Here is a 23,745-nt window from a genome sequence, read left to right as displayed (position 1 = left end):
AGAATCTCACCCCTCCAACCCCCCTCCTCTCCTCCATCCCTCCTCCTTCCCCCCCATCCCTCCTCCTTCTCGCCCCCCCCATCCCTCCTCCTTCCCCCCCTCCTCTCCTCCTTCCCCCCTCCTCTCCTCCTTCCCCTCCATCCCCCTCTCTCCTCCTTCCCCACTCCCACCCCAGGGTGGAGGGGGATCTTCCTCCCCCTCCTCCCTGGGGGGGAATCTCCTTCCCCCCCCCAGGGAGGAGGAGAGGGAGATCCCCCCCCCTGCAGAGGGGGGGAGAGGAGGGGGAGAGAGGAGGAGGAGGAGGGGGGGGAGAGGAGGAGGAGGAGGGGGGAGAGGAGGAGGAGGAGGAGGGAGAGGAGGAGAAGGAGGAGGGGGGGGAGAGGATCCCCAGGTTAGGTCAGCCCCGCCCTCCTCCCTCCCCCCCCTCCTCCTCCCTCTCCCCCCCTCCTCCTCCCCCCCCCCTCCCTCCTCCTCCCTCTCCCCTCCCCCCTCCTGTATTTAGGTACAATGTCAAATTTAAACGTCCTGCATAGGAAACAGGACAACCATATGATGCCTAGGGGCAATAGCAAACAGACACTATCTTGAGAAAAAACAGAATTGTGGACAGCATTCCAGGTTGTGAAGGCATCCGTGGGTAGCACATGCCGCATGAGCTAACATCACCACTCTTCAGCTTCTATTCACAGCCTCACCTAAAAATAAAAAAATAAAAAATATAAGTAACCACTGATATTTTGCAATGATTGTACATAGTCTATCACAGTTGGAATCTGCCATGATGCCATGTTCAGATATCTAACACAGTACCTGTATCTTGCCAGAGTGTCTTAGCCCCTCCACCCCCACCATGACAAAAGAGCCCCCCTCCCCCCTTCCCATCAATGTTCCCACCTGGTGGTGGGCAGCTTGTTCTGGCCATTCAGATGAAAGCAATCGAGAAATTTAACCTGCCAGTCACTTGTGATGCCAAATGATTATTCAATAGGGCTTATAAATAGCATGTACCTTTTAAGTGTCACTGGATGGAACCAAACTTTACTTCAGTGCCTCTAAAACACCATACATAAGCCTGAAGAAATTTAAATAGATCTTCGAATCACTAATTCCTGTGTCGTCCTGCCTGACTTGTGAATCCTTCCTCCCACACAAGTTCTTAACGGTGTAATTGACTATACTCAAAGATGCTTTTAATATTGCCTAATCCAAGCTAAGTGTGTTAGTCAATATATTCTCCCAGCTGATTTCATTAGGGAATGCTCTAATTGGTTAATTTTCCCCTGTATATTATTACCCTTTACTTGCACATTTTGTATTCAGCATCTGCGTCTATTACTGAAATAAACATTACCAGTAGAAGTTTAATTTATACTTTTAGTAATGTTAGATGCATGAAATCCTGACTAACTGACTTCTGTAAACTATGTTAATTTACTTTCCCCATCTAATGTCTCGCTTTTAGAACATTATACTGAGCAAATTAACAGTCATTTAATGTTTATTTGTTTACATTTTGTATTTCCGTGTCAATTAATCCTATGTCTGTACTTAACAGTGGGCTGTTGGACTTCTGAAAAAGTATCAAGAAATTGGAGCCGAAAGAGAAAAAGCAAAGGCAGCTGCAAAAGAAAGTGGAGTAACAATTACCGAACTTCCTGTGCCATCTATCGAGGGATCCATAAGGGAGAAATCTATTCAGTTGTATCAAATACAGAAGCAAAGAGAAGCTGCCGAAGCAGGAGATCCAACAATTCTTGAAAGAGGGAAGAATATCGACTTGTCGAAGATGGTGAGAATGAGAGTGACTTAAGTGTGATTTCCTGAAATTTTGCCCATAATGCATTTGAAATTTGTCATCAACAGTTTTGATATTGACTTCATATGAACAATCAGAACTTGGATTGTTATGTGCGCGCGCACTCGGACCCCATTTACCTACCAATACTTCAGGAATCGCTTCTTCAGTGTGCATTTTTTGACCAAGTTGGCCATCTACTTAAAACTTGTATTCAGTGTTACAGCATGAAACAATGCCTAACTTGAGAATGCTATGCCCATGTCAAGCACAATGTGTGGCTAGGGGGGGAGGGGGGGGATAATATAGCACAATGAGTGTGTTGTCAATGCATGCACCAAAGTTATGTGAAAGTGCCTGAAGATGAGTCTTCATCAAGCAATGAACAATAGGGATAGTCTTCTTTAATACGAGTGGATTCAAACTTTCTATGAAGGGAATATGGCTTACTGTGGATTTTGTGCAGTTGGTTAAAGAGCTTAAGAATTAATATTTACAGAGATTTTATAAATAGTGATTAGGTGTTCTAGGCAGTGGTATTTATTCTATTTTGGTTTAATACCCTGAATAATATATACTCTATAGGTATCGTGTGTGTGACAATTCTCGAGAATGATGTATAATCGAGTTGCTCCGCTTTCTTAGAGTTTAACCCTTAGACCACACAATACATACATGATTTGACAATAATTTAAGGTAAGTTTTTAAAACTTGCACAAACACTTTCCAATTTTATTTGCATAATAAACTAGGCAAATGCTCCAACTTTTGTCTAAATGATCACAGTGTAACTTGAAAAACCAGAGAATCAAAATTAATTTTAAAATTGAATATTGAAAACTTCAGATTTTCAATTCAGAATAAAAAATATGAACCATCATTAACTGTTGATTTAATATTATTCTCTCAGAATAGCATATGATTTGCATTAAATTAAAATATAGGTTTTTAGTATAGTTTACAGTAAAATAAATCGTCAATAGGACCTTTGAAATACATGTATGCTGCAAATTTAAACCAAAAAAAGTTAACTCCAAATGTATAAAGTTTATGAAAAATCCATTATGATGGGATTGTAGAACAGACAGCCGAGCACACAATGTCAAAATAGTGAGAATTGGTTAAGAACTGGAATTTTAGAAGCCACTCAAAGTTGAAACTCTGGTTTCAGAGATAATTGAAGTTGAAGTTATCAACAATGAATGAATAGTTTTAATTCGTTAATTTAATTGTACGTTTTAATAAATATTGTTTGACATTCGTACTCTTAATATGTGAAAGTTGTAGGTCAATATATGTTGAAATGAAGTCAAGAAAAAATAACCCCCCAAAAAATAAAATACTTTATAGGGATAATAAATTTAATGATTTAGGGGATATATTTAGAGTATACTTTATATAAGTGAAAAACCCCTAACATGGTCTCCAATCATCAAAACAACCTAAAGAGAGAAAGAAAATATAGTTTTTAGTAACAAATTTTAAGAGTCCCAAGTTTGCTAGTTGTGACTGACTTATTTGTTGACCAATTTCATTCTATCTTCACATAGTTATGTAAACATGTGCATTCTCCAGGATGTAAAAGTTAAAACAAAATCAGATAATAAACAAAGGAGAAAAGAAATTAAATCTTAAAAAAAATTGGGACATTGATGAAAGTAACATATTAACATTGGACAATGTATTTATATGATATATAACAAAATGATCATATTAACATAGTTATTAATTATGTTTTGTGTTACAGTATTATGTATTACTTGGCAATGATATAAAGGCACCAACTGTATATCCACTTTGGACACTTCTTACTACTACTGTTCTTTGAGCATAGGACAGGTGCTTGCATTTCTTTATTACTGCATAATTCTTCAGTTACAGTTATTAGGAGCCGCTGTTCTTATCAATAAAACATTGTTATTTTTCAAAAATTCGTCTAAAATCAACTTCTGAAAATATTTTTATGAGAGTTTCACGACACTGGAGCCAATAAGTTGGAGATTTGTTAATAATTTTTAAGTTATTTTTACATACAGGTATTTCTAATATTTTTTGACTATGCCTCCTAAATTTGCAGTAATATACACGGTCTAAGGGTTAAATAGATGCCATTTGATATTTTGGGTTTGAAAATTGTAGAGGTAATTTAAAGGCATTGGCATTTCACTATGCAATTTTTTCCAGTATTGTTTGAGATGTAATTTAGAAAATAATTAGATGAATTTACATATACAAATATATTAGTAGTCCCATTTATACTATGTATGTTGCTATAGTATTTTAATATTACATTCAGACGAGCTCTACTGTGTTCATTATATGTTATACAATATAATCTAGTCATTAATTTTTACCAGTACAGTATATTGAATGCAAATTATTTGTGCATATCCATCATTTAATACAGCGCACCAGATTTGAGTGTTAAAGTTTAATTATCATTTACTGTACATTCATAAAATTCCACAATTACCATGGATAAATAAAGTAATTTATTTATAATAAAAATAAAGAAAAAAGGATTAAACCTTTAGTTGACTTTAGAAATGCCTTATACAATAATATATTAGAAACGTGTATCTTTATGTTGTTCAACTGAGATTTATATATTTACAAAAATATGTGCAGCAGTAGAATGTTTTAAGAGTGCAGATATTCCTCGATATGTGGAAATAAGCATCATTCGTGAAAAGTTAACTGTAAAGCACTATTTTTTTCTTTACAATATTCCCATTATGTATTGGCAGGCATTTCTACGAGAAAATTTGGTGCCCATTATTAAATTTACACTAATAGTGAACAAACTTTTTCAACAAAAAATATACAATTTTAGTTAAATACAGTAACAGCACTGTACACTAATCAAAGTTGTATACAAATATTCTTCTGTACTTAATGATTTGAATTTTTCTTACAATGTAATTTTTAGTTGCACTTCAGTTACTTGAACCTAAAGGGGTTAAAATTTTATACATCTATTTAATTTCACCAAAGTAATAATGTTGAAAAAAGAGGGTGAAATCTTCGACAGCATAGTACCAAATATGATCAATATGATGGACCAAATGAAAATAAATTGATCATGAACTCTAAATAACTAGAACCCAGCTCATTATTAAACAAATGACAAACCCTAAATTAATTTTGTCATAACCAATTTGTTAAATTTTAGACATTAAATTCTCCTAAATGCAAGTGTATTTTGTGTCCAATTCGTTCCCTAATATATATATACTGAATATTGATTCATGTACAGTACAGATATATCTCTAACATCAGTGTTAGGTTCTGAAAATTGCTGCTGAAAGTACTTTAAGTGAACCCAAAAACTAACTTTCTGAAATTAGGAAAAAAGGTTCATCAATAGTATTGAAGTTAACCATAATATATAGTATAGTATTTTGTTTTTTTACAAGTACCATAGGTTTTCCACACCAATTTCTTTCCTACATTGGCGAACAATACAGGACTTTGCCCGTGATGCCGTAAGTTGATAAAAAAAAAATCCAAGTAACGTATAAACAAAATTAGGTTAAACGTGATTCACCTGTACATTAACTTGTTAAACTATGGTGCGATAACAAGGGATACCTTTATAGTACATTACTGTATTTAACGCCCCCTAAGATTGATGAGGATTGTTTGCCAACATGTGGTTGTGCAAGTTCCCATTATAAAAGAATGAGCAAGATTTATTATAAAAGAATTGGCATCAAATATTTTTAATCCTCCCTCTTCTACAATATGCCCCGATCTGTTCCGAGTGTGTGTGTGTTCCCAGTGAAGTGGGGCCATGTGATTACTTTGGTCAAGTCTAGAGTATGGGTCTCTAGAATTACTAGACTTTGCAAGTCAAATATACTGTATTGCACAAAATTTAGTTAAATCAAATAAAGAATATTTATATGTACAATAAGGTTTAATCCTATAACTGCTCACCTATTTAATTAAAAGTCCTGCACTGTGGTGCATACAAAAGCAAACATTTGAAGACACTTCAGGATCAATCACATGTGGCGATTTGTGCATGGGAGGAAATCTCAAATAGCGACTGGAGCGGAATAAGGGTTGAAGAATACTGTAATCTGGAATGGTAAAAAAAAAAAAAAAGAGTAGAGCAGTGTTGGATACAAGTCACGTCGTAAACAAGATGTGTGTTCAACAATCTCTAAAACCAGCCTAATCTAACCAAGCCTATCTAATACTGTACTTCCTAACCTATATACTGTATACATATATGGTTTTAACAACCAGAAAATAAGCTTTGTCGAACCATCTTGTGTATGATTTGATCATAACCTTCCCCTCCCCCATTGACCATCCTACTTAGAATTAGCACATTAGTCAAGCTTCTCTTGTGTGTGTTTAATAATACCATGGGAATGAGGGTGTACCTCTCATTGGGTATATTTTTCTAATCTATATACAGTATATGTATAAATAACAAAAATGGTTATTGTAATGTGTATTTTACACTTGATTCGATTGTAAATTAAAAAGGAATCACCTTTTTTATGAGGAGTCAAGTGAGGTGATGCTAACATCAGTAATTTTTTAAGGAAAGTTATATGGTAAATAAAGAAAATGTGTATTTATATTTTATTATCCCCCCTTGCAAACAAAAAAATTGGCTGCCTATGGATGTCATCTGTATTACTAACCAAAATGCAAATCAAGTTAAAGGGTATTTTTCCCTATGTAAAATATTTTCATTTTTTAAAGAAATGTAAACTGCATACTGTACATAATTATATTTTCACCACTATTTGGGTGGAAAAGTTGTACAGAGAGGAAAAAAAAAAAAAAAGCCAATATTTACTGTACTGAATAGTAAAATAATATGTAATAATCCTTATTATCAGAAGATTATCAGGATAATAGTTCCCATTATCAGAGAAGGGAAGCCTGTTATGCTTATTTATATTTCCCTAGGCAAATGCTGACCTTTCCCTGGATATAACCCACAATAGTCTAGTACAGTGCCAAATGCCTGAGTAATCTATCCCTGTATTTGTATTTGTATAAGGGGGTTCAGCCACTGGAAGCTACCTCAAGGCCCTCCTTACCCAAAAAAAATATGCTATCAGAATTATAACAAGTTCAGTCTTCAGACAACACACAGCAACTCTGCTTAAATCCCTAAACATATTAAACTCGCACTCATTCACTCCACACATTCTCGTGCTATTCCTAAATTCTTATCCTGTTTGAAACTGCCTAGATAGATGTAATTGAACACATCACACCAGAAATAGATATCTCTATGCAAATAAAATGACCCATTATATGGAACTTGCTCCCTAATGAATTATATTATCCCACCTCTATACTTTATTTAAAAGTAGAACCAAAGAGTACCCAAATTCACCTTCATATTAGACAAACCTGGTGCTACTAACACTATCTTGTGTTACCCTCTCACCCAGTTAATTACTAAGGAAATGCAACTTCATTAGTATAATTTATTCTATTAGTTTATAATTATTAAACATGAATTCACCACCATTCAATAATTTACTGTATTACATTTATTTTCTTTTGTTTGGGGGCCTGCCCAAAACACTACATATTAGTGGCTTTGCAAGAATGCATCACCCAATCACCAATGTATGTACTCTCACAATCTAATGCACCCTCTTGTAAATAATACAAGCAGTACCAAGCCTCACTTTAAAAAGAGTGCCAAGATAGAAAGCTCTGAAGTAAGAAGAGTGCCACAAAGTAAAAAAGAATGAAATTGGGCTAAAATATTGTATCTGCAGGTGGTGCCATTAGCTTTTTATAGGTCAAAAAGAACAGCTACAATGGAGGTATTTACTGTAAAGTACAGTATAAATACAAGCCCCTTAAGTCCAGTAAAATATCTGTGGTGCTGTGACATTTAAGAAAGACAAATTTAGGGGGGGGGGGTAGCAATTGTTTCAAAGAACCACAAGTGTACATTAACCACTAGTGTACATATTTTTACATATTTGTACATATTCTGACATAAAAAGACCTTTGGTTTAATAAGTTATTAAGATGTTTTAAACAATATTACTAGGGCGTTCACCGATTCCAACATGGGCGACCCTTTTGGAAATGCATGGAAACGCAACACTTGGGTTGACCCGATTGACAGACTGGTTATATTCCAACAGGGTCTGAGACATTTACACTGGCGGGCGGCGTTCTTGCCAACTATATGGCTGTTAAGTTGAAAATTGTAACTGTTAAGAGCATTCTATTGTGGTTTTAATATTGAACAATTATACATATACGAAACAGACAAATCTGGTGTCCGAAATAGTAAAAATATTAGTGTGCGATGTGATCAATGTAAGGGGGATATTGGGTGTGCCTCGTATCCCCTACAACAACAACAAGTTCGAGAGCGATGAGGCCGCCACCTACTAGCTTCAGGATGTCGTCGAATCTAAATCAACAATATACTACCGCCGCTACTTTCTCGGAAACGTAAGTACCTGCCGCTTTACTTCTCTCACCCTGCCTAGCCTGGCCTGGCCTGACCTGGCCTAGCCAGGCCTAACCAGACCTGACCTGACCAGACCTGACCTGGCCTAGCCTTACCTAGCCTAGTCTGACCTGACCTGGCCTAGCCTTACCCAACACTAATCACCACACGTGACAGCCCAAACGAATCGCAAATAAGTACACATAACAAGTCATATGCCCGGACACTCTTTCACCTTGGGGACTGAGTGGTAACTATTGTATAGAAGAGCCGGCTCCCTGAGAGTGGTAAGAGGGCGTGATAAGAGGCTAACGTGTGGTCTTGAAGGAAGTCGATAAAGCAGACAATTTTCAAAAGGAAGGGCAGCATAACGAGCAGACAGGAATGGACAGACAGTCGGTTATCCCATAATGTGTAATACGCCCCGCACAGCATGGGTGGAGTGGGGGGGGGGTTGTAGCAGGGCACAGTATGGTGATGGTGCGGGTGAAGTACACACCCACTGAATTCCTGCCATCAATAATTGTTTTCATAACCATTAGAACAATGGCATCCCTCCAGCCACCATCCTTCCACTGACCCCCTCCTCTGGTCCTCCACCTCAGACAATAACCCCCCACACCCCCTCTCCCTTCCAGACATCAGCATGTCAAAATCAGTACCATAATGTGTTTAAACTATTTAAACTAAGTCATTGTGTATCTCAAGGTATCTTAATTCATTTGAAAGTGTACATGTGCATTCGTTCATATACTCGCCTAATTGTGCTTGCTGGGGTTGAGCTCTGGCTCTTTAGTTCCACCTCTCAACCGTCAATCAACAGGTGTACAGGTTTCTGAGCCTATTGGGCTCTATCATATCTACACTTGAACCTGTGTATGGAGTCAGCCTCCACCACATCACTTACTAATGCATTCCATTAGATATAATCATATATGATTACACATAATCATAATCATTCCATACACATAATCATATATGTGTACGTCAACGTATACATACATGCGTATATATACCTCATATTAAAATACTGATAAACGAATGACCATGAACAAATTAATTTATAATTGTAGCATTATATATAATTTTAATAGACTAATTACGTGTTTATACATTTGAATGGTCCAGACAGGTGGCCAGCCTTGGACATATACACTTCTGGTAGGCACAATGACCTCATGTTAGACCCTTGATAGATTATGTGAGAGAGAGAGAGCTGGGGCAGGGAGGTGCGTGCCCCAGGGAGATAATCCATGCCCATGCCCCGCCTCGAGGTCAGTTCTCGAGTCACACCAAGAATAACAATCGAGCAAGTTGTCCTGACCAGGATGTGGCATATTAGGGAGGGTTGAGGAATAGGAAGCCTGTCTGATAGGGCTCTTGGCAAGCAGCTCTCCCTCAGTCTACCTATCTATATGGAAGAAATGTATCTAGGCCCTCCTCCCCCCTGCCTATTCTCTCTCCCCCACCTTTCTTCCTTCATTTCCTCCCTCCTTCCCTCCCACTCACTGGTGAGAGAGTAGGAGTGTGAGAGTGGTTAGAGAACTCGTAGTTCTCACGCTCGTGAAATTGTCTGCGACCCTGGAGGAGTAGAGCGGAGGGGGGGGGGGGGTGAAAGTAGGTGACGATGGAGGAGTAGAGGGGAGCATTATATGCAGTGAACGTAGGTGTCTATGGAAGAGTACATCATAGAGGAGGGTGAAAGGAAGGTGACGATGGAGGAGGAGAAGGGAGGGGGTGTGAAGGTAGGTGATGACGGAGGAGTAGAGGGGAGGAGGGGGGCAAAGGTAGGTGTCTATGGAAGAGTACATCATAGAGGGGGGTGAAGGTAGGTGGCGATGGAGTAGAGCAAAAGGGGTGGGGGTTGAAAGTAATCCTGAGTTTAATTTTTTAGTTATATATAGTGACACCTCGGCTTACGAATGAATATTTATGAACTTTTCGGGTTACGAGCCTAATTTCTTCGAAAAATTTGAATCGGGTTACAAACTTTGCCTCGGGAAAGGAGTTTGTTGATATACGTATGGGCTGACCTAGTGCGTGGTGGCATGGTGATCACGCCTCAGTTTACCAGTGTCTCCTGCCTAGTAAGTATCGCGCCTGAACTCTTTGTAAAGCATTACATTTGTTTTGGGATTTTTGGCTATTTGAACATAAAATTTGTTATGATATATCTTGCCATGAGTCCCAAGAAAGCCAGTGGTAAGGTTCAAGCCAAGAAAACACATGTGAGAATGACCATAGAGGAAAAACAAGAGAGCATTCATAAACATCAAAATGGTGCACAGGTTGTTGAACTAGCTAGGCAATACAACAAATCTATGTCAACAATATGCACTATACTTGCTAAGAAAAAGGACATTATGAGCATTAAAGTGGCAAAAGGCATATCAACAATCCCGAAACAAAGAACACAAACACTTGAGGATGTTAAAAAGTTTTTATTAATTTGGATACACAACAAGGAGTTAGCAGGTGATAGCATTTCAGAGGCCATCATTTGTGAGAAACCAAGGCATTTGCATGAAGACCTTTTAAAGAAAACTCCTGGAACGAGGGGGGGGGGGGAAGATGAATCAAGTTTGAAAATGTGAAAAGTTTGTGTGACAATAGAGCCTCGTGGAAAACTTTTGCTGTGGACATTACCTGGTGGAATGCACCCAGGATGGAGTATCAGGGCTATACATCTTTTAAATCATAAAAGTAATAAACATTTCCCATCAACCTTACAAACAATATTAACCTATTTTCATGTATTTCCCCCATGTGCATTTTAACAAAGTTAATAAATTGCCTTTATCATTCTGTAAAATTTCAATTACAGTATTGTATGTATAATTTTGTTAGTATAAATGGACTGAATATTCTGAAATTGCTATTAATTTTACAATTTCAGATTCAAAGGTGGTCTGGACACCCAATTTGGTCAGACAGGTGAAGAGAGCATTTAGGATAGTTCGAAGAGATGAAGATGGTCGCAGTTGTGTTCGAAGAGGCAAACGCCCCCCTTTGCTCCTGACATTATGTTCAACCATTGACCTCTGCACACCTAACACAAGGTAGGTTGAAAACTCCTCCTTTATGTCATTGGTACATTAGCCAGAAACTCAGGGCTCATGTAGGAATATCCCTAAAAAAAAAAAAAAGTGGCCCCAACAATGCATCCTCCAAGTCTGGAGGATGAGCAGGAGCATTGTCGAGAAGCAGGACCTTGAGTGTCAAACTTTTCTCTTGCAGATATTTTTTGATGGCAGGGCAAACCACTCCACATCACAGTTTTTCTGCACGTTATATATTTTTTAAAACTCTTGGATTTTCGGAATGATACACGAGCAAGGGTTTAATTTTCAAATCGCCACACAGCACAATAGTTAGCCTATCCTGACACAAGTTAGCCCAAGTTAGCTTGTGTCCGGGCAGTGACGTCTCCTCTTGGGTAATGTATATCCTCTTCGGCAATTTTTTCCAGAATAGCCATGTCTCCTCACAATTAAACACTTGTTGTGGAATACAGGCATACCTCAGTTTACGAGTTTAATTGGTTCCTGGAGACGCCTCGTATTCCGAAAACTCGCATTCCGAAGCTAATTTCCCCATAAGAAATAAAGGGAAATGAATTAATCCGTTCCTGACTACCCCAAAAACCCCACATCAAACTAAATTTTTATACCTAATTTACCTAATTCATCTAAATAAACCTACAAAACTATGTTCCAGTTATTACTTACCTTGCTGTCGAGTGCTGTAGGCGTATGGAAGATGGTGAGGAGGGGGGAGGAGGAGAGGAGTTACTGTTTGGAAGGGGAGTCCCCTTCCATAATCACATCAGGCAGTGAGGACCTTTCTGGTGTGCTCTCCCTGGGACGTTTTATCTGAGTGCCACTAGGTCCTGGTTGAGGCTCACTGCTCGATTTCCTTACCACAAATCTGTCCATGGAAGCTTGCTTTTCCCTTCTTCGCAAGCTCTCTCTGTAGTAAGGCATCACATTGTCATTGAAAAGATTAAGACAACGGCCTACTACAGCTTTCTCTGGGTGAGTCTGTTCAACAGTTGTTTGAATCTCTTCCCACATCTGACACACCTTCTTAATTACTGCAGAAGGGACATTCGCTGGTGCTGCTGCCACCTCCTCCTCCACTGCAGAATCATTCGCTGCTGCGTTGGCTTGCTGTTCCTGTTGAAGGGCTAGGAGTTCGGTGGTCAGTTCTTCGTTGTGTTCTTCCACCAACTCCTCCACATCATCACCATCCAATTCCAAGCCCATTTGCTGGCCTAGACTAACAATTTCGTCAACAATAGGTGCATCATTTATAGGCTCAAACCCCTCAAAGTCTAGTTCTCTCACACATTCAGGCCACAATTTTCTCCAGCCAGAGATCAGGGTTCTTTGAGTCACTTCTTGCCAGGCTTTGTCAACGAGTTTTAAAGCACTACAAATGTTAAAATTCCCTCTCCAGAACTCTTTGAGGGTGAGGTTTGTGGCTTCAGTCACTTCAAAACATTTCCGGAAAAGTGCCCTTTCATAAAGTTTCTTAAAATTCGCTATGATTTTCTGGTCCATAGGCTGAATTAGAGGAGTGGTGTTAGGAGGAAGGAATTTAACTGTGAGGAATTTATTGTATCTAGGCAACAAATCATCTTCCAAGCCTGGAGGATGAGCAGGAGCATTGTCAAGGAGAAGCATGGCTTTGAGTGGCAATTGTTTCTCCTGCAGATATTTTTCTATGGCAGGGCACAGCACTTCATTTACCCACTCCGAAAAAATAAGCCTAGTCACCCATGCTTTTTTATTAGACTTCCACATCACACACAAATGGGTTTTCTGTACTTTATACTGTTTGAAAACCCTTGGATTTTCAGAATGATACACTAGCAAGGGTTTAATTTTCAAATCGCCACTCGCATTTGAACACAGCACAAGCGTAAACCTATCTTTCATAGGCTTGTGTCCAGGCAAGGATTTTTCCTCCTTGGTAATGTATGTCCTCTTAGGCATTCTTTTCCAAAACAGTCCTGTTTCGTCACAATTAAACACTTGTTGCGGTAGGTATCCCTCAGCCTCTGCAAACTCTTTAAATTCGTCAATAAATCGTCCAGCGGCTGGTTTGTCTGAGCTGGCTGCCTCCCCATGCCTTGTAACACTATGGATACCACTTCTCTTTCTAAATTTTTCAAACCAGCCCCTGCTTGCCTTAAACTCTTTCGTATCTGTATCACTTGTTGCAGGGGTATTCTTTAGAAGGTCTTCATGCAACACCCTGGCTTTCTCACAAATAATGGCCTCCGAAACACTATCACCCCTCAACTCCTTGTCGTGTATCCAAATTAATAACAACTTTTCCACTTCTTCAAGTATTTGTGGTCTTTGTGTCGTTAATGTTCTTACTCCTTTTGCCACTTTAGCACCCATAATCTCATTTTTCTTCTTAAGTATAGTGCATATTGTTGATGTGGCTTTGTTGTACTGCCTACAAAGTTCAACAACACGTGTACCGTTCTCATGCTTCCGAATGATCTCTTGTTTCTCCTCTATTGTCATCCTCGCATGAGCTTTCTGGCCTTTATCCTTACCACTGGCTTTCTTGGGACCCATGGTGAGATATATAATAACAAATTGTATAGACAAATCACCAAAAATCCAACAAAACACTGAAAATCCGCGAGAAGAATTGATGTGGGGGTAGTCACTGAGCGCGAGACAATGGTAAACTGAGGGGCGGCGGAGCAGAGGGGCGACGATCGCCGAACCACCACGCGCTAGGTCGGCCTGTACGCGTATCAACAAACTCGCGTCCCGAGGTAACCCTCGCCTTCCGAGACAAATTTTTGGAGTAAATACTGCTCGTCTTCCGAAAAACTCGCATACAGGGACACTCGCATTCCGAGGTACCACTGTATATCCATCAATACAGTATCTACAAAATCTTTAAAATCACGAACAAATCTTTCAGCCCCTACTTTGTCTGAGCTGGCACCCTCACCATGCCTCACAACACTATGAATACCACGTCTTTTTTCAAAATTTCTCAAACCATCCCCTACTCACCTTAAACTCTTTCGTATCTGCAAAACTCGTTCTAGGGGTTTTCTTTATAAGATCTTGCATGAAGATTTCATTGTTGACCAAACCACACACTGGAAATTGAATAGACGACGACATTTCGATCCGTCCTGGACCATTATAAAGTCGATTGTGATGAGATGAGGGAAGCAAGAGCATTAAGTAGGCAAGAGAGAGAGGTGAGGAGATGGCAAGTATGTACGTATGTACATGAATAAAACATGTACATACTTATACATAACGTGTGTAAATAGTGTAATAAACACAATAACAGTATTTTGGGAGGAGGAATGTTGGCGAGTAATGTGTTGGAGGAGGGAGGGAGGACTGGCAGGGTGTGGCAGCTCACTCATGTTTTTTGGGTTCACCATACCAACATAGTGGATCGTTATGGTGAATACATACGTACAGTAGATGGGTATATACAATGTGTGTATATAGTGTAATAACAGCAAAAGCACTGTTTGATTGTAGAATATGTCGCATATATGAGGCCCATAATTTTGAGCATAGCGATGTTCTATACTTTGAATTACAGTATATAAATTCCACAAATTACACACTTTTAAATAATATTACAGCAAAAAAAAGGAAGAAATGAATGAGAAACTTCAAAATAATTGCGCAACATTTTATTCGCAGCAACTGCCGTCGCACGGGGTGGCGGGGCCGACAGACCCCCATCGCTCCAACGCTCAGCGCCCATAATTTGCTCAATTTCCCAGCTCCATCGCAGCTAAAGTAAGTCACATACAATATTTTTTGTTTAGTTTCCCCGTGATCAGACTCTGCATTTTAACAATATAAGAAGAGAACAAAATTTTTTGAAAGAATTTCTTGTGCACCAGGGTATTATTTGGAGACAGAGCAGTTCAGTGGTTAACTACTAAATTTTTTTTTCCTCCCACACACGCACCCCCCTAGGAAGCAGCCTGTAACAGCTAACTCCCAGATACCTATTTACTGTTAGGTAACAGGGGTCATCCCCTTTTGTATAAAGAATCTGCTAAAGCTTTTAGGGCTAATCTTTGACACTCGTTTGTCTTTGTCGCCCCATATTTTTTACGTCCGAGTTGAATGCTGTAAGGCCCGTAACTAACTTTAGGTCATGTCCCATACTTCTTGGGGAGCTAATCGACACTGCTCCTCTCTTTACATTCCTCTCTCGTTCTGTCTAAACTCGATTATGGCCCTGTTTACTCGTCTGCTTCTCCTTCTACCCTTCACCATCTGGACACACTGCATCATACTGGGTTACGGCTCAGCTCTGGTACCTTTCCTTCGACACCTACCCTAAGCCTGTATGTTGAAACTGGCGTCCTGTTTCTACAGGATCGCCATGATCGCTACTGTCTTCTCCACCTTGCACAGTCCTTACAGCACCCTCACTCTTGCTTATGTCATGCCTTGACCTTTACCCATCCTGTGGTTCCTGTTCCCCTTCACCACCTATCTCTTTCTGTACGGTTGTCTCTCTTACAAAATGATCTTTCAGTTTGTGTTACCAATATTTCCCCTCGTGTCATTCCGTCTTTGCCCCTATGGAGGGGTCCCCGTTCCTAAATTCTGTAAGCCTTGACCCACATGACTAAAACTTTTACCCCTCCTACAGTTCTAAATCACCTTTTCCTTGAACACTTTTCTTCACACTTCCACTCTATTTCCGTCTTCACCAATGGGTCTTAAGTCTGCAGACGGTGTAGGCTACTCTGTTGTTTTTCCTGACTGCATCTTTGTGTCTCCTGCCTCCGGAGACTAGCATCTTCATGGCAGAACTTTATGCTATTCTCTATGCTCTTCATCAACTCTTTTCTCGCTGTCAATCCTCCTCTGTGTTTGTAGTTGACACTTGCAGTGCCCTCATGGCTCTAGAATCCTTTAATCCAGTCCATCCTTTGGTAGTTGAAATTCAACATTGGCTGTTTCTTATTTCTAGTAAATTTAAATCAGTAGAGTTTTGCTGGGTTCCCAGCCATATTGGTGTTTCAATGAGCGTGTGGATGCTGCCGCTAAGGAAGCTATCCGTTCTTGTCCCATCTCCCGTAAAGGTATTCCTTATTCCGACTTTTATCCTGTTATTCATTCTTCCCCGTTGGCAGGGTTGTTGGTCCTCTGTGGTTGGTAACAAGCTGCGTACAGTACTCTCAAACTTAGTGTGTCCCCGTGGCCTTCCTCCTACCACCGTAACCGGCGGTGGGACACTGCTTTGGCACGGCTGAGGGTTGGTCATACCCGCTTAACCCACGGTCACTTAATGGAGCGCCGCCCTGCTCCTTATTGTCCGAATTGCGTTGTCCCTCTTACAGTTGTGCATATCCTTGTTGAATGTCCTGACTTCCAGGACGAGCGTGTGTCTTGCTTTCCGACCGTCCCTCGCAGTCACTTGTCCCTCGATAGAATTTTAGGTGAATCGGATACTTTTGATATCATTCGCCTTATGCGTTTTTGTTCTCGTATAGGCATTCTTGGTGATATTTAGCGCCCTCTGATTATTTCGCACTTTGATGGTGCTACATGGCCTTCCCGGTTTGGTGCCTTCTTTTGGTAATTACCTTACCTTCATTGTTGTTTCATTTTAATGTGGTAGTTGTGATATGGATTTTTCTGGCTCACGTGCAAGGTCTTGGATTTTTTTCTGTTTTATATTAAGAAATTGCCAGTCTTGTTACTATTTGTAGAGTTAGAGATCTGCATTAAGGCCTCAATATTATATTCTTTATTTTTTTTATAACATGTTATCAGCAATTTTTGTGGTTGGTAATATTTAGATTGTCAGTGATGTATATGACAAGGGTTAAGACCCCTTGTGGTATGACAGCATTTTTCCCAGTCATTTCTTTAACAAATGAAAGGGTCCTCATAACCATTCTTTTGTCCTTTCTACCATGTACCTGTTTGTTGCTTCTTGGTCTTTCATTTGGTACTTTGGCTATTAAAACAATGGCCTTTGGTAATGTTGCAATTACCATTTCTAAAAAAAATGAGCAGGTTCATTAGGCAGAGTTTGTTTTTAGCAAACAAAGTTTACAAAAAAAAAAAAATCTATTCCTTCAGGACCTTGCAGATGTTAGGTCAAACTAATTGACAGTAATCTGTTTTGCCCTTTCAAACAATGATGGTTTATATCTAGGTAAAATATTTCAGAATATCTGACGAGTTTGGCAGACAAATCATTTAAGAGCTTTGATTAAATTTAAGTTAACATGGTTTTCACAAAGTCTTTGGTGTATAGATGCTTCAGTGTCACTTTTCAAATGTTTTGTAAGTTTAACAATGATCTTTAGTTAATTTAATCAAATTGTACAAAGCTTAGGTATTGCATAGCTTTAAATTTACTTTCAAATATGAAAACTAAAATATTGACTAAAGTTTCTTCCACTTTAATATTTCAGACTAATTTGCAATATTTGTTAGTTTATGTAAATTGAGTAGGTAGTCCACTTTTACATCTTTTGTTACATAGGTGCATGCAAAATGCATTGAAGTTACAAATAGGTGTAAATTTTACCAAGTATTTATTTTCAAAGTAAAAAAATTTCAGATGTTTAAACATTGCATCAATAGTAGTAAACAATAATTTCCAGCATAATTTCAGGATAAGGTATATAAAGTGGTTTCATTAAAAGTTTTATTTAATAAGTTTTACATATAGTATTTATAATACATCTAATATTTATTAGTTTCAGGTTGTGGGACAGATGCTCCTAGATGAACAGAAGATCCAAAAGGCAGACAACTCCAGAGACAATCACCTGTAAAAGAAAAATAAACATTAAACAGGGACACTACTTTTATTATCACCAATGCCTAATAATAAGAAAAAGAAATCCTAACATCCTATCTTTCAAGATAGGCTCAGCAAGGCCTATCCCTTCCTCGGATTTTAGTGCAGAGCTTGTTCCCTGAATGGGTGCATTACATCCACCACTTTAGTGCCATCAACACATTGTACATATGCTTTACTGAAAGCACTGTACAATGCATGCCAGGCACTAAAGTTTTAGATGCATCCACCCATTCAGCAAACAAGCCCTGTGAGAATTAACAATGTAACCATTGTTAAGGGTCCCTAAACCTATGCAAATCTAGTCCATCTATTAGATGGGTAGTAGAGCAAAGCTCTGAAAAAGCCAAGCCAGGGAAATCTGCAGGACTGCCTGGTCCCCTTTTATGAAATGGGGTAGGATCAGTACAAACTGCATCATCCCCTGTGGGTTGTAACAGTAGGACATGGTTACACACCTATAAATGGACTAGATAAGAGAATTAAGATTAGGTCATTGATATAGCTAAAACATCAAATTCAAACTCACCCACTTTTGTAGAGTAAAGGAGACTCACTCCAAGCCAGTCCATGCATCATAATCACTTTCACCTGAAAAATATTTCAACAAATTAATTTCAGATTTAAAGCCAATCTTGCTTTACTTTTCAAATTAGCATTCAGTGGTTTACAAATTCAGATGGAAAAATTTTCTTTAAGGAATTTACCTTTCCTACATATTCTAGTAGCAGTAGTAAAGATCTAATTTAGCAATATAAATATATATATGGCATCAATTTGCCAAGTTTCAGTAAATGTCATTTGAGAAACTATCCACAACTGCACTTCAATGGCAATTTACATTTATCTTTAGCCAATGCTATATTGTTTAAGTTATTACTATTTTTTTACTTTTACACAAATCTATTCAGATTAACCTTTACTACAACTCACCTGATTCTGTTTAAGCAATTAACTGTCGATTACCCTCAGAATTTTGTAGTAGTGATCATGTCTCGGAGCTCTCCAGTCTTCAGCAACGTGAGGTGCAGTTCACTCGGCTTTCCTCGTAACTTTTTGTTCTGGGACTTAACTCTTCCAACTGACAGAGGAACTTCTGGACTTTCCAAACCACATTCTGGAAAACTATATAAATTTAAAACCAAGTTAAAGTAAACATTGAATATTTTTTTTACTTTCAAGGGAAAAATACCATCACTTAGAACAAAACTTTTCCTGCCATTAACTTTATTTGGCTCATGATTACCCTTAACAGTGTTATACATTTATAGATTAAAGCTTATTTAACAAACATTTAATGTTAACTAAACAAGATTTATATTTCATTAAAATTTTATTATTAAAACACCCTCAACTATGCTGTTTAAGATCTAATGCCCCACATTACAATTTTCACAATTTCAATATACAATTCTATTCAATACATTCCTGAAAGGACTAAACTTGCAGATATGGTACCCACTAGCCTAAGCCTAGACTTCCATACCCATTCTATTTAATAGGTTTTTAGCAATTAACTTCTACCCCCTAATTCCAATGTACACAACACTACTTTCTGTAGATCGGCAAGTATTTTCCTGCAGCTCTGTTGCCAGGACCCTCCACAACCTGTCATGTGAACAGTAAATATTACTAAAAAGTTATTTGCATAGCAATGTTATTTTGTTCATACCTGTACCACCAGTTTAACAGTTGCCATTTTAAATGGCACACTAACCATCTTGTTGTCCCATCTTTATTACAAACAAAGCTACAGTCATTTCAAGTCAACATCCTATACAAATTTTATTTTCCAACAACTTTAGTCATGAACATTTTTCTGGAACATTGCAAAAACTTTAATTTAACAACCATGTATAACATTTGAATAAAAGCAATACAAAATTTATATATACAAATTATTATTCTTTTGCAACCACTGCTTACTACTAGGGGGACAAATTTATTCTGTTGAATTATGTACTAAGCTTTTTAGTCTGAAAATTCATAATTAACCCAACTATACTACCAAGACAATGTGATTTTACTAAATTTAGTAATATTTTTACACTAGCAACTATACAAGGCCATATTCTCTCCAGTTACCACCACACTTCTGCAGGTGTAAGGTTCTATCTCCCCCATCTGCAGCACTCATGAGCACACTTGGTCTTTATTATAAATTTCTTTATGAACCTGATACAGTACTGTTAATGGATTAAATGTGGGAACAATTTAGCTACAGTTCTGCCAAAGGAATGATTAACACCATGCATCCCAACTAATATTAAAATTAGAAATATTTATTAAAAACAGAAGTTTTTATCATATGGGATGTTATTTTAGAAGAATGGGTGGTGTGGTGGTTATGTTATGGTTGAGTAACATGGTACAAGAGGGCAAGTAGTTGCTGAGCAAGTATGCCAATTTCAATTTCTAGCAAACTGGCAGATACAGCAGAAGTGCACACTTTCTCCCCCCCCCCCCTTCCTCCCAACTGTTCAGTGTCAAAAGGGAGGGGGGTGTCCATTTACTGTACCACTTACATTTTAGTGTGGGCTTCATCCACTATTCTGATGTTAGCTGGAACATTTGTGCCAGCTGCTGGTTTGAAAGGGAGGCATACCATGTGCCAATTCAGGAAGCTTTCCACGTTCCTCACTGCATGTCAGCTCAGGACCTCACTACCATGTTGGGAGGCAGTTGAAGACTAACCAGTCAACATCCCAGGCTGGAGAGCAGTGCCAGCTCGGGGAGAATTTACCACCTGCAAAAAATTTAATACTCTTAACAATCTACACCATCTATCTCATCTTTACCTAGCCCCCAAACCTTACATTTGTCAACATTAAACTGCATCTGGTAGTCTTAACCATTTCAAAACTATATAGGGCATCGGTATTTTTTATTTGCCAATTCTGCAACTATTGCAGTCTAAACCATAATCTTGCAAATAACCGAGGTCCAAGGAGAGCTTTTAGGCACTACTTACAACACTTCTCCCAACTTAACCCCATTTATACTAATTTCCTTTGGTATAGCCATGACCTAATCAACTTCAGTCAGCATTCCCAATGATCCGAGCCCCTATCAATTTTGCACCACTATCAATATCTCTGCTGAAGTCAAGGTACACAAAATCAAACCTTATCACTATTTCCCCAACTATGCAATCTAATCCATGAACATTTAGTAATAAAACTATGCGATTCATGTATCTACTCATGTTTCTCAAAAAGGGTAGAGAAATGGCACTTGCAATGTTAGATTCTAGTAACTTTCCTCACAATAGACTAAGCTAATTGGTCACTAACTTGAGCGTTAAAGTTAACTCAAACTTTTCCTTTAAAACTTGCTATATTAGGAACTTCCCACAACCGGCCTTTACCCGACATAATTAAATAGGGTAAAAACCGGTATATTAAATGCAGTAAAACTACGGTAAATTCAATATGATAAACTTGCATTCTTTAAGCATGGGCTGCATAGTAAGTGAACTAAACTAAATGTTAAGCACCCTGGCAAACCACTTCGTTCTATTCAATTTCTTTATTTAATCACTTTGTCCGGCTAGAATTTTTAGATTAGATTAAAGGAACACCCTCCCTGGTAACGGCTGAACTAGTTAATCAAATACAAATATTTAGGTAAAATACTTTCATAAAACCCGTCTACTTCCCCCACCAGTAGACTTGTTCAGCTAAAGGCATAATGTAATGTTCCACTTTAGTAAATAAAGACTTAAAAAAACACTACCCCATCTGTGTAGTTACCGGTTACCTGACATTCTACGCTTAAAATAACCCATCTATTCCCCATAATTGTTCGATATGACTTACCTCTCACCCGCTGGTCGAGTACACAGCAGTATATATCCTCCTCCATCACTCACCGCGTGGATACTATTTCATTCTGGCCGCAAATTGCCTCAAATCACCTACGTTGTCCATAAACATATATAGAAGAGCAACTGACCGTAACACCCGTATGGCGATCATCACATAACGTGGGAACATTAGTAGTACTGCTGTCAAAACATAGATGGCGCCAGGACAAACGGTAATTCCTATGGACTCGGATACAAGACACTCCGTACATTGACAACATCGCACACTAATATTTTTACCACTTCGGACACCAGCTTTAGACGTTTCGCATATGTGTACGTGTTCCATATTAAAACGACAATATAATGCTATTAACAATTAAATTCTTCTATTTAACAGGCATATAATTATTAAATGAAGTTTAGTGATGTAATAGACATAATCCGGAGTTGGTAAGGACGCCGCCCGCCAGCGTAAACACAACACACCCGAATGCCCACAAACACGATACAACGCACAAAACACAACACTTCTGTCATTTTTTTTATAAACTCCTTTTATATTTATTATGTGATAGTTATACTTGCATAAAATGATAACTATTATAGGTAAGCGCCTAATATTTAATATTAATCAATAAAAAAGAAGTCAGAAGCCACACGCCTGTCTGTACATGTCTTTTGTGTAAAAGTATTTTGGGCGCTCATGTACTTGTGCGCTAGCTGGCGTTCACAACTGTTCTCGCCTACAAGCATTAGAATTAAACAAACAATTTATTTTTTCATTTATATACAAGAGAAGGCTACTCTTGAGTCTGTAATATTCATCTGATCACTGGTCTCCCATTTGGTCCTCATTGATTTATAAAATAACAAAAAATAAATAAAATGTTTATTTAGGTAAGGTACATACATACAATAAATTTTTACAAAGATTGGTTGACTTACCGTCGGAGGCGGCTAGTTTATTGTGCACCCCATGCCCATCCTGTGAGCGGTAGTGCAAAAAGCATTACAGAGGGCACAAAAGGTCTTTATCAGACCTCATCTTAGATTATTACATAAATAATTTCATCTATCCTTCACACCTTATAGTTACAATGTCAGCTAGTTACAGAGAACGTGCTATTTCAAGAGCTATATATTTACAGTAAATCATTATACATTAATGGTAGATCTTATCGCTAATAGTTTGACCAATGGAGATATTGCAGTCATAGGATAGCTTCTGTTTGTCTTGTAGCGAGTAGATTATCCAATAATATACTCGCTCCAAATGCATTGATAATATTCCTATCAACCTTTGGAGATGAATGAGGTGAGGCGTTGCCCGAGCAATACGGTGAGGAGTTGCCCGGGCATATAAGCAGCAGGATAGCAAATATTAAACACACACTTGGTCCGGGAGACATCTCCCGTCACGCAGGGTGCAGTTGCACCTCCACAGATCTCCAGTATCATCTATTGATACTGGAAATGGCTCAAAAGGGCCACCACTTATCGGCTATTCATGCCCAAGCCACCTTTTCGATGGTTTAATCGTCATCTTGGACACATTCATGGGAGACATCTCCCGTCACGCAGAGTGCACTTGCACCTCCACAGATCTCCAGTATCAGCACTTGATACTGGTGATGGCTCGAAAGGGCCACCACTTACGAGCTATTCATGCCCGTGCCATCTTTTGGGTGGCTTCATCTTCATCTTCTTCATCTGTTTAAAACACGGGAGACATCTCCCGTCACGCTGGGTGCAGTCGCACCTCCACAGATCTCCAGTATCATCAATTGATACTGGTGATGGCTCAAAAGGGCCACCACTTACCAATTCATGCCCGTGCCACCT

The 23,745-nt window shown here is 38.7% G+C and overlaps 1 protein-coding gene and 2 long non-coding RNA genes across 11 annotated transcripts in view; 2 read left to right on the top strand and 1 right to left on the bottom strand.

The window, feature by feature from the left end:
* The window catches only part of LOC123769275 (tetratricopeptide repeat protein 33), a 67,434-nt gene extending 61,048 nt beyond the window's left edge, over positions 1–6,386 (top strand). For all 6 annotated transcript variants that reach the window (XM_069309869.1, XM_045760361.2, XM_045760364.2 and 3 more), the window contains exon 5: positions 1,556–6,386. In XM_069309869.1, coding sequence (XP_069165970.1) covers positions 1,556–1,810 — 255 coding nt within the window. In that variant the 3' untranslated portion in view covers positions 1,811–6,386. The remainder of the gene's footprint in view (positions 1–1,555) is intronic.
* A 1,509-nt stretch (positions 6,387–7,895) lies between these two features.
* Positions 7,896–18,094, top strand: LOC138355146 (uncharacterized). 2 transcript variants are annotated; one of them, XR_011223864.1, is made up of 4 exons: positions 7,896–8,251; positions 11,146–11,308; positions 14,954–15,052; positions 17,998–18,094. It is a non-coding gene; the product is annotated as an uncharacterized lncRNA (long non-coding RNA). The 2 variants fall into 2 exon arrangements; XR_011223863.1 differs by having other exon boundaries at positions 7,897–8,251; positions 17,992–18,094.
* LOC138355147 (uncharacterized) lies at positions 17,911–22,314 on the bottom strand. 3 transcript variants are annotated; one of them, XR_011223867.1, is made up of 5 exons: positions 21,914–22,314; positions 20,621–20,841; positions 19,029–19,220; positions 18,625–18,686; positions 17,911–18,063 (listed from the first exon to the last, which is right to left on the bottom strand). It is a non-coding gene; the product is annotated as an uncharacterized lncRNA (long non-coding RNA). The 3 variants fall into 3 exon arrangements; XR_011223865.1 differs by having other exon boundaries at positions 17,912–18,063; positions 19,029–19,212; positions 21,914–22,294; XR_011223866.1 differs by lacking the exons at positions 17,911–18,063; positions 18,625–18,686; positions 19,029–19,220 and adding an exon at positions 19,306–19,703 and having other exon boundaries at positions 21,914–22,267.
* Positions 22,315–23,745: the final 1,431 nt, after the last annotated feature.

This window comes from Procambarus clarkii, chromosome 66 (genome assembly GCF_040958095.1).
Source record: "Procambarus clarkii isolate CNS0578487 chromosome 66, FALCON_Pclarkii_2.0, whole genome shotgun sequence".
In the NCBI taxonomy this organism is placed as follows: Eukaryota; Metazoa; Arthropoda; class Malacostraca; order Decapoda; family Cambaridae; genus Procambarus; species Procambarus clarkii.
The sequence above is the reverse complement of the archived record's forward strand: the minus strand, read 5'-3'. Positions and strand labels throughout refer to the sequence as shown.